The 12,079-nt window shown below is 43.4% G+C and overlaps 1 protein-coding gene across 2 annotated transcripts in view; it reads left to right on the top strand.

The window, feature by feature from the left end:
- Positions 1-12,079, top strand: part of elp1 (elongator acetyltransferase complex subunit 1) — a 72,950-nt gene that overhangs the window by 19,683 nt on the left and 41,188 nt on the right. For both annotated transcript variants that reach the window (XM_078213942.1, XM_078213943.1), the window contains 6 exons: positions 3,086-3,191; positions 4,633-4,863; positions 7,381-7,551; positions 9,435-9,534; positions 9,726-9,902; positions 10,885-10,991. In XM_078213942.1, the coding sequence (XP_078070068.1) occupies positions 3,086-3,191; positions 4,633-4,863; positions 7,381-7,551; positions 9,435-9,534; positions 9,726-9,902; positions 10,885-10,991 (892 nt within the window). The remainder of the gene's footprint in view (positions 1-3,085; positions 3,192-4,632; positions 4,864-7,380; positions 7,552-9,434; positions 9,535-9,725; positions 9,903-10,884; positions 10,992-12,079) is intronic.

The raw sequence follows: 12,079 nt of genomic DNA on the forward strand, positions 1-12,079 counted from the left end.
GTACAGAGCCGTAAGGGTTTTGAGAAATTAGCTTCTTATAAATGAAAACATCCATTTACCCTGATTTAATTTCAATTATGGAGCATTTTTTGGATTGCTTCTTTTCATTTAAGAGATTGCAACTGTGTGTTAACACTGGTTATCTGTCTAGATTAGTTCATTGGTGTTTTTCATATGTATTATGGGTGGCACAGTGGTTAGCACTGCTGCCTCACAGCGCCAGGGACCCGGGTTCAATTGCGGCCTTGGGCATCCAAGGCTGTATAAAGTTTGGACCCACCATGGCTGCGTGGATTTCTTCCGGGTGCTCCGGTTTCCTCCCACAGTCCAAAGATGTGCGGGTTAGGTTGATTGGCCATGCTAAATTGCCCCTTAGTGTCAGGGGTACCAGCTAGGGTAAATATGTGGGGTTACGGGGATAGGGCCTGGGTGGGATTGTTGTCAGTGCAGACTAGATGGGCCAAATGGCCTCCTTCTGCACTGCAGGGATTCTATTCCACTACGATTTCTTATGTCTTTTGTTGAAATTATTCACATGATTATTTATCTTTATTCTTCCATTTCTCTTTTCTTTGGGAGTGCCAAGGCTTCACCCCCAATTACCGCTTGTTTTACCTGTGCTATGAAATAATATATGCTACAACATTTTGGTTTATACCAGATTGAGGTTGGAATAAGATAGCCATCACCTTAGATCAGATTATGTGCTGAAATTCAAGTTTCTGTTGCATACCACTCTTAAAATGCAGTGAGGTAAGTAGATTGGATTATATTGTGTTTTATCATATGAAAAGGCACTAATAAGGAATACATTATTCTTTGTAAGCATGTAGTTAGTGGTGAAGAAGACTGCAGCAAAATACGAGACAGCGTTAACAAGCTTGCTAAATAGACTCAGAGGCCAGAATGTTACCAACACGTGCAAGGCTCGCAGAATGGCATTCTCCATTGACCTCGGGTGGGATCTTACGAACCTCAGGCGGGCGTGCTGATAAAATTCCCTACAGTGACTATGGACTATGGGAGGAGGCCATTCGATCCATCGTGTCTGCACCGACTCTCCGACAGAGGATCCCACCCAGGCCCTTTCCCATAACCTCTCTATTCACCCCACAAATCCCCCACAGTTTGGGACAATCAGGGTCAATTTAGCATGGCCAATCCACCCAACGTGCACATCTTTGGACTGTGGGACAAACAGTAAGAACTCTCAAAACGCCAGGTTAAAGTCCAACAGATTTATTTGGCAGCATAAGCCACCAAATAAACCTGTTGGACTTGAACCTGGTGTTGTGAGACTTCTTACTGTGCTTACCCCAGTCCAATGCCGGCATCTCCACATCTCTAGGAGGAACCCAGAACACCTGGGGGAAACCCATACAGACGCAGAGAGAATGTGCAAACTCCACACAAACAGTCATCCAAGGCCAGAATTGAACCTGGATCCCTGGCGCTGTGAGGCAGCAATGCTAACCACTGTGCCACCGTGCCGCCCCCATTGGTCGTGTAAATGCAAGGGAATTTGTTTATTTGGAAACATCTTAGGAAGAGCATGAAGTCATCTACTGCTTGGGAAATAACAGTCTAAATAGTGGTAGAAGCACAGAGTGATTGAAGGCTACAGATTCACAAATCATGACCCAACTCATTCATCAAATGTGCAAAATAGCACTTGGCTTCATTTATAGAGGACTAGGAAAGACGGAAGTTATGTTAAACATAAAGAGAACCTTGGTTAGACCACTTGTACTGTGTAGAATTCTGGTCTACCCTTTACAGAAAAGATGTGGAAACACTGGAGAAAACGTGAAAAAATTTATAATGATGAACTGTAACTGTGTGGGTACAACAATCTGGAAAGATGAACATGCTTCAGGAGGGAAGTGAAGACAGAGAGATGACCAAATAGAAGTCTCTAAGTTATGAAAGGATTCTGTAGAGTAGATGTGGAGATGTTTCCACTTGTCGGTGTATGTTAAACACGGGGCCATCAACGCAATATGGTTACTAATAAATCCAATTGGCAATTCAGGAGTAATGTTTTACTCAGAGTGGTGAGAATGTGGAGCTCTGTTCCATAGAGAGTGGTTATAGGAAAACTCTTAATTTTACAGCACAGAAAGAGGTCCTTCGGAACTGTGGAACTCTTTGCCGCAGAAGGCTGTGGAGGCCAGGTCATTGAATGTCTTTAAGACAGAGATAGATAGGTTCTTGATTAATGAGGGGATCAGGGGTTATGGGCAAAAGGCAGGAGAATGGGGATGAGAAAAATATCAGCTATGATTGAATGGCGCAGCAGACTCGATGGGCCGAGTGGCCTAATTCTGCTCTTATGGCCCATCGTGTCTGTACCGGCTATCAGGCATCTATCTAATCTAATCCTAGTTCCCAGCACTTGGTCCATGACCTTGTGTGCTGTGGCGTTTCAAGTGCTCATCTGAAGCAGAGATGCATTTAAGGGGAAGTTAACTAAGTACAGGAGGGAGAAAGGAATAGAAGGATCTGCAGCCTCTTATGGAGCATAATGGTTCTGTTTCTGTGCTATATATTCTATATAATATTCACAAAAAAGCTCTGAGGCGTTATTGTTGACTTTTTAAAAATTGCTTTGTATAGCAGGTTTTTTCATCAGTGGTTGATACTCTTTACCTAACCTGCTCTCTGGTTTTTGTCTGAATCAGACAAGTTACTTAGATTAATAACAGGATTGAATGTTTATTTATTCGTGTCGCAAGTAGGCTTACATTAACACTGCAGCGAAGTTACTGTGAAAATCCACTAGTTGCCGCACTCCGGCTCCTGTTCGGGTACACAATGTACCTAACCAGCACATCTTTACAGACTGTGGGAGGAAACCGGAGCACCCGACGGAAACCCATGCAGACACGGGGAGAATGTGCCGACTCCACATAGACAGTGACTCAAGCCAGGAATCGAACCTGGGTCTCTAGTGCTGTGATACAGCAGTGCTAGTCACTGTTGCCCGTGCCGAAAGTGTAGTTATATTTCTGACCTGTAGATTTTTTGCACTTTGTTGGAAATGATCTTTATGTTACTGACTGGCTTGGTTTTTACTGTTGATTAGGTAAATGAGATGCTTTGGAATAGTGATTCCACTGTGCTGGCAGTTTGGCTAGAGGATTTGAGATCAGCGAATGAAGGGATCAAAGATGTCCATCAAAATACATACGGTAAAAGTTATCTTCCAGACGGTCTGGAGTTTTTGCCCCCTATCTAACATCCTAGATCCAAGGAGAATGTTAACTTGATTTTAACAAATACTTTTGTTCTCTGTGCTTTGTAATATGTCTAAAGATTGACTGCCTGACAGAATGCCAAGCCAGACTTAAATTCCGATGGTGTAATAAATATGGCTTAGAATCATATAACACAGGAAGAGCCCTGTCATGTTGTGCTGTCTCTTTGAAAGAGCTGTCCATTGGCCCCACACGCCTTCCACACAGCCCTGCAAATTCTTCCTTTTTCAAATATTTATCCAATTTTTGAAACTCACCATTAAATCCCCCTCCATCCCATCCTTTCAGGCAGCGCATTCCAAAATATAACTTGTTGCATAAAACAGAACATTTCTCTTCACCTCCCCCTAGTGCTTTTGCCATTTGTCTTAAATCTGGGTCCTCTGGTTCCCATCCTGGAAACATGGATTTGATCAAATCTCCTCATAATTTTGAACACCGCCATATTGTGGCAAGTTGCAGTATCGGTGGATCGGCTCTGAGTGATGCTGGTTTTCATCAAACAAAAAAAGTAACAGTAATTGATCCGTGCATATGATTCCATTTGCAGTGTTAACCCCACTAAGAATTATTCATCACTTTGCTGGGATCGTGCTGTGGAGTGGTTGTTGGGAACGGGGGTACATATGCGGCTGTCACAAGTCTGTAATCTGGTCAGCCCATCTCCTAAGGCAGGTGGTATGATACTGAACCTACTTTAGACCATAAGATATAGGAGCAGAATTAGGCCATTTGGCCCATCGAGTCTGCTCCACCATTCAATCATGGCTGATATGTTTCTCAAACCCATTCTCTTGCCTTTTCCGTAACCTTTGACCCCCTTGCCAATCATGAACCTATCGATCTCTGTCTTAAATACACTCAATGACCTGGCCTCAACAGCTTTTTGTGGAATTCCACAGATTCACCACCCTCTGGCTGAAGAAATTCCTCTTAATCTTAGTTCTAAAGGGTCGTCCCTTTTACTCTGAGATTGTGCCCTCGGGTCCTAGTCTGTCCTACTAATGGAAATCTCTTCCCCTCTTTGTGCATCATCCTGTCTCCAGATTTCAAGAACAGATTCTTCCCTGCTGCCATCAGACTTTTGAATGAACCTACCATGCATAAAGTTGATCTTTCTCTAGACCCTGTGACTGTGACACTACATTCTGCATCCTCTCCTTCTCTAGAGCACGCCATGAAACAATACTTTTCACTGTATACTAACACATGTGACAATCATAAATCAAATCAAATCCCGCGCCCAAGTGCCTACATGGAATGGATGTCGTTATTATGAAGAGAAAAAAATTCTGATTGGACATGATTGCAGATTTAACCTTGGCCTTGAGCCGTTAAATAATACTTGGCTGTTTTTATTCTTACTGTCTTGCAGTTCAGTTGTGGACAGTGGGAAACTACCACTGGTATCTGAAACAGAGTCTGCATTTTGGTTGTGACGAGGCGGAACGGATTGTATCCCTCATGTGGGATCCTGAGAGTCTGTATCGACTGCACGTGCTCTGCAGTGGGTGGCATTACCTGTCCTTTAACTGGCATTGGACCACTGATCGAAGTATAGGAGACGACAGCAATGACTTTGCTAATGTAGCTGTGATTGATGGAGGTAATCATTCTTTTTGAGCCTGAGAATTGTTGCTTATATAAATCATTGCCAGTAAATGTTAGCATTGAGGTTTATAAGCATCTCTACTAACCTTAGTGGAGTTATTTGAACGGAATGTGTTGACGCCCCACCCCCAACACTCTGAGCTTCATACTGTCACAAGTGAATCAGTTCCATTTAAAAGCAACACTTAAAAGCAAAAGGTAATGAATGAATCAATCTATTCCCTTCAAAACTATTTAATTTTGTTCTGAAATGAGGGAATTAAGGCTGGGCAGCCAAGTGGATAATACGATCGTACAGCACAGAGATAGCTTGGCCATCATGCTGTTTGGACAGAGCTCTTCAATTGGGCCCCCAGCCCATAGCCTTGCTTTTTAAAAAATATTTATCCAGCTATCTTTTTGAAATGTACTGCCCCTTCAGGTAGTACATTGCACAACACAACGACTTGAGTAAAAACATTTCTCCTTCACTATGTCCCTGCTGACTCAACCCTGCCCTGTTTCCCCAGAATGATTTTTTAATCAAAATGTTCACTGTTGACTCTGAATTTAGCTTAATTGGAGCTAAAATGACAGCAGCTGTTTCAGAATCTCCAGGGGATGGCACAGTGGTTAGCACCGCTGTCTCACAGCGCCAGGGACCGGCTTCGATTCCCGGCTTGGGTCAGTGTCTGTGCGGACTTTGCTCGTTCTCCTCGTCTGCGTGGGTTTCCTTCGGGTGCTCTGGATTCCTCCCACACCCCAAAGATGTGCGGGTTAGGTGGATTGGCCATAGTAAATTGCCCCTTAGTGTCAGGGGGACTAGTAGGGTAAATACATGAGGCTATGGGGATAGGGGCTGGGTGGGATTGTGGTTGGTGCAGACTCGATGGGCCGAAAGGCCTCCTTCTACACTGTAGGGATTCTAAGATTCTACAACAAAGGAAGGATAAGATCTGCTTTTGCTTGTTAGCCCATCATCATGCAATAGAAAATAAAAAACAAAGTTCAAGTGTAACTGTGCTGTGCCGCTTGATGTTCATTGCATTAGTCAGTCCACGAGGAATGACTGGGTAAGGCTGAGGAGGTGCCTGAAACATTGGCACCTGCAGGAAAGGAGAAAATGGGGTTGAGAAATTTTAATGATTGGCAAATCCATGATCATCTGCTGAGATGCTGTCTGAATAAGTCATTGCTGTTTGTGGGAGCTTACTGTGTGTAAATTGGCTGCTGTGTTTCCTACGTTATGTGACGAAACTTTAAAAATATCTTGGCTGTCTAGGATGTCTGGAGGTCTTGAATGGCGTTGTATGAATACAAATTTTTTTCAATTTTACCTTGATTTACATGTTTTGTCACATGAGGTGCTGTGCAGAGATGATTTCTGTATTTTTTTAGCACATCTTTTAGAAGCAATTTATGCCTGTTAATGATTTCTGGCATTAGCCAGTAACGCAAGATCTGATTCTTTAACAGGATGTGGGCATCATTGCCTTGCCAGCATTTTTATTGCCTATCCCTAATTGCCCTTGGTGGTGTGGTGATGAGTCAAGAAATATTTATTTTCTTGACAAACTGAGTTCCTCAACAGGATTCAGGTTAAAATTTGGAGGTACTTGCACTTGTATGGGGCGGCACGGTGGCACAGTGGTTAGCACTGCTGCCTCACAGCGCCAGGGACCTGGGTTCAATTCCTGACTTGGGTCACTGTCTGTGCGGAGTTTGCACGTTCTCCCCATGTCTGCGTGGGTTTCCTCCCACAGTCTGAAAGACATGTCGGTTAGGTGCATTGACCCGAGCAGCTGCTGGGGTGTGGCGGCTAGGGGAATTTCATAGTAACTTCATTGCAGCATTAATGTAAGCCTTACTTGTGACTAATAAATAAACTTTACTTTTTTACTTTACTTTGTTAGTGAGAAACAGCATTAGCGTTTCATTAAATGCTCCCTGACCTGCTGAGTGTTGCCAGCATTTTCTGTTTCTATTTCAGATTTCCTACATCTGCAGTACTTCGACTGCAGTTAGATAGTTGCATGCCTAAACATTTCCGCAAGCAGTGGTTTACTGATTGTCATGTGCCCAAGTTTATTTCACCAAATAATATTTGGGGGTTTTTGTTTTCTGGGACATCAACTGAGATTTCCCATTTGAAACATGTAAAATATCAGGACTCATCAGCGACGTAAAATCTGGAACTTTTAAAGTTTATTTTTAATTGAGTTAAGTCAATGATTTTCACTAACTTCATTACAGTGTTAATGTAAGCCTACTTGTGACAAATAAATAAAACAATAATCTTTGTTGATTGTCGCAAAAACCCATCTGGTTCACTAATGCCCTTTAGGGAAGGAAATCTGCCATCCTTACCCAGCCTGGCCTACATGTGACTCCAGAGCTACAGCAATGTGGTTGACTCTCAACTGCCCTCGGGCAACTAGGGATGGGCAATAAATGCTGGCCAACCAGTGATGCCCATGTCCCATGAATGAATAAAAATAAATAATGCATGTTTTCTTGTTCTTGGCGCTGACAGATAAAGTACTGGTGACACCTTTTCGCCAAACAGTGGTGCCTCCGCCAATGTGTGCGTATCAGTTTCAGCTGCCCTGTGCCGTGAATCAGGTTATGTTCTCATCAGATCCACAGAGGAGCAATGACATTGCAGTCCTGACAACAGACAATCGGATTTCAGTCTACCAGGCTGGTGAGTGTGTATGTGCTAGTGCCCAACTGCTTCATCACAACAGCATTCATTTCATGGTTTTCTGGTACTAAGTAAACTCACAATGCATCAAAGGCCACTCGTCCCATTGCTTCCACACTGTAAGTGAGTGCACTCGGTTGTGGACAATAACACAATTCACTTAGAGCCCTCTCTAACTAAATTGAGCAAAAATTCGGAATACTGCACCGGATCTACAGAAATATTCACTGTTTATGCTCTACCCAAGCCCCTTCCTATCTTATGTCATCTCACTATACAAGCATATCCTTCCATTCCCTTTTCTTCAAGTGTTTCTCTAGCTTCCCCTTAAATGCCTCTATGCTACTCGCCTCAGCCACTCCCCGTGGTAGTGAGTTCCACATTCTCATCACTCTCTGGGTAAAGGAGTATTTGCTGAATTCCTCAATGGATTTATTAGTGACTGATTTATATTTAGAGCCCCTAGTTTTAGATATCCCCACAATTGGAAACATCTTCCTATCGCACATCTTGTTTGTTTTAGAGAGCTCCATCAGGTTATCACTCAGTCTTTTTTCTAGAGAAAAGCGCTCCCAAGCCTATTCAGTTTTTCCCAATTGTTACAGCCTCAGAGTTCAGGTATCTTCCTTGGAAATCTCTTTTATCATAGAATCCCTACGGTGCGGAAGGTGGCCATTTGGCCCATCGTGTCTGCAGTGACACTCTGACAGAGCATCCCATCCAGGGACATTCCTCCGCCCTGTTCCCGTAACCACCAAACATTTACCCAGCTAATCCCCCTAATCTACTTATCTTGGGACATTAAGGGGCAATTTAACATGGCCAATCCGTCTAACCTGCACATCTTTGGAGTGTAGGAAGAAACCGGAGCACCCGGAGGAAACCCACGCAGACAAGGGGAGAACATGCAGACTCCACACAGACAGTCACCAAAGGCCAGAATTGAACCCGGATCTCTGGCACTGTGAGGCAGCAGTGCTAACCACTGTGCCACTATGTCACCCATTGTACTTTCTATATATGCCAATCCTTGAAATCTATATCACTTAATGCTTTGTTCTTACAACACCAGGTTAAAGTCCAACAGGTTTATTTGGTAGCACGAGCTTTCGAAGCACAGCTGCTCCATCAGGTGAGTGGATAGGTGATGACAGATGCCTCCACTCACCTGATGAAGGAGCGGCGCTCTGAAAGCTCGTGCTACCAAATAAACCTATTGGACTTTAACCTGGTGTTGTGAGACTTCTTACTGTGCCCACCCAGTCCAAAGCCGGCACCTCCACATCGTAGTTTGTTCTTGTTCGCAGCAGTGGCTGATTCATCAACTGGTTCCACAGAACATTTTACAATTATCTCTATCCAGAATTTAATCAAAATGACTGTAGTTGATAGCTAAGAGGGTAGCACTTGAATCAAAAAATTCTGAATCCAACTCCTACTCAAGACTTCTTGAGCACCTGATGTAGGCTGAGAGGGTTCCGCACTGTTGGAGGTTCTGTCTTTTGAATGAGGTTTTAAGCTGCATCTGCCCTCTCAGACGGACATGAAAGACTGCAAGGCACTATTCCAACAAGGAAACCGGAATTATCCTCGTGATATTTATCCCTCAGCCAACAACACTAACACAGATTATCTGATCGTTACCATGTTGCTGTTCGTGGGAGCTTGCTGTCTATAAATTGGCAGCCCCATTTCCTCGCATTATAACAGTGACAACTTCAGAACAATGACAATTCAGAAGTATTTTATTCGTGGTGAAGTGATTTAGGAAGTTGTGAAACACCCTATGTAAATCTATGTTTTTTTAAATTAAAGTATAAAATTATTTTAGATGATTAAAGGAATTTTTCAGTTAGATTTCTATTTTTCCTTGTCCGGAGCAGGTGATGGGGTGAATCAGGATTCTGCGGTTAAAATTGGTGCTGTTGGTGGAAGTGGATCGAAGATAGGCATCGCAATCCCCAAACTGGTAAAAACATACAGGTTGGTTTAGCTTGGAGATATTCCCCATCCCTGCTCGTTCATAAACTACTTGTGCTATTTACTCTCAAAAATTAAATGTTGAAAACGCCATTTGTGCCCAAGGTGTTAATTTTGGATGAACTCTTTTTAAAAGGAGTGATTAACTTTTAATCCATTTTTGTTCTAACTTTTTGTTTTTGTGGAAATGACAGAATCAAGTTTGAAGAGGGAGTTAGTGAGCCCCTGAACCCATTGAAGTTGCGAATGATTACCTGGGTAAAGGAAAGTACATTTCTGGCTCTGTGTCAAGGTCCCAAGACTTCGCAGTCTATTGTCTGTCAGCTGGTAACTTCACCAGAGGAGTCTCAGGAGGGAGAGATTCAGATCAGGTATGGAATCTGACCCATTTCGGAAGGATCATCCTTTTTTAGAGTCAGAGAGTTCAAGCAACTCAGCGCGGCTCCTTCGACATCACTTTCTGAACCTGTGACCTTTCCACCTAGCAGGGCAAGGGCAGCAGATGCTTGGGAACACCACCACCTGCAAGTTTCTCTCCCAGTCACACACCCCACTGTCCTGGAAATATATCGGCCATTCCTTCACAATCCTGGAAGTCCTTTCCTCACAACCCTGTGGGCGTTCCTATCCCACATGGACAGCGGCAGTTCGGGAAGGCAACACACCACCAGCTCAAGGGCAGTTAGGGATAGGAAACAACTGCTGCCTAGCCAGCAATGTCCACCTCCCATGAATGAATAAAAACGAAACAAGCAATCCCAATCACACTGGAATTCTTAAAATCCAGAATTGGTAGTTTTGCAGCATTCCAGTACGGTATTTGCAACTCGTGGAAATGCAAAGGTTATGATATTTACAAAGGGTGTTAGGATGTCCGAGATGGAGCAACCTATTTTTAAGTATTAATGAGTGAAGTGACTATTGGGGCTTATATTATGAAACCCCGTGAATATCGAAATACGTGCCATTTTAAAAGTTTGTCTCCATTGTTTCCCACCCACACCCTGACCTGGAATGTCCATTCTGTGCACCAGAATTAAACCTCTGCTCTCTTCCACTTAATTCAAATATATCTTTGATTCTTCTAACTCAACAAATGCTCCTCTCCCATGCCTCCAGCAAAATATGGGGTACAAATATAAACTGAAAATGCACAGCATGCCAGGCAGCCTGACCTGCTAAGTATTTCCAGCATTTTCTGTTTAAATTTCAGGTTTCTGCACGTGCAGTATTTTGCCTTCTATATTGCTGTATCAAATACTGTCCTTAGATTTTAACCCCATTCTGCACAGACCATGACATTTGTCACTTTCCACTACATCTTTGCAATAAAGGTGTTGTTAATTTTTCCAGGTCTCCTATAACCGTGGATGGCCACGTGACCAACCTGTGTCACAACCTGAAGACGCGTACCGTCGCCTTGCAGCTTTCCAGTGGGCAGATTCTGAGATACTTCTGGGGTTTGTGTATTTCTAATCAAGCGACTTCACTAGAACATAACCTGTGTTTCATCATTTGTCAGTAGCCAGTTCTTGGGAATGTGAACTTGTATTAAAGAGTGCACATTGAGCGAGAAATCATGGTCTTACTCCCTGTCATTCGCCAGCTGAAACTTCTCATGGGGAAACACTTCCTGTGGATGAGCCACTCCATCTTAATTACTTCAGCCAAGGATGTACAGGCTGGATCTCTCTTTCTCTTGAGGGGTGACCTAATGGAGGTCTTTAAAATTATTGACACTTTTTATAGAGCAAACACGGTCTGAGGGTCTTCACTTGTGGGGAAGAACAAAACTGAAGTCCATCAATATAACATTGCAATCCAAACAAGAATTCAGAATAAACTTTTTTTACCCAGAGAGTGGTGAGGATGTGGATATCACTACCCCAGGGAGTAGTTGAGGCAAGTAATATACACACACGCAAGGGGAAGCTAGATATGAGGGAGGAGGGGAACAGAGGGTTAGTGCTAATGGTGTTAAATGTGGGAGGATGGGAGGAAGCGCTGATTTATATTCTTTGCAAACATGTGGAAACAATTTTAAAAGTTTTTGTTTCCTGCCCCTCCCAATCCCTTGGAACATAGAACAGTGCAGCACAGGAACAGGCCCTTCAGCCCATGTGCCAAACATGACGCCAAATTAAATTAATCCCTTCTGCCTGCCCTTGGCCCATATCCCTTTATTCCTTGCATGCATATTTATCTGCTTATCTAAAATCCCTTAAACGCCCCTATCATATCTACCTCCACCACCTCCGCTGGAAGTGTGTTCCAGACACCTACCACACTCTGTGTAAAAAAAAAACCTGCCCCTCACGCCTCACGTCTCCTTTGAACTTTCCCCCTCTCACCTTAAGTGCATGCCCTCTACTATTAGACATTTCAACCCTGGGAAAAGGATTCTAACTGTCAGCTCCATCTATGCCCCTCATAATTTTATAGACTTCTATCAGGTCTCCCCTCAGCTTCCGTCGCTCCAGAGAAAACAACCAGCTTCCGTCGCTCCAGAGAAAACAACCAGCTTCCGTCGCTCCAGAGAAAACAACCA

This window comes from Mustelus asterias, chromosome 6 (assembly GCF_964213995.1).
Source record: "Mustelus asterias chromosome 6, sMusAst1.hap1.1, whole genome shotgun sequence".
Lineage (NCBI taxonomy): Eukaryota > Metazoa > Chordata > Chondrichthyes > Carcharhiniformes > Triakidae > Mustelus > Mustelus asterias.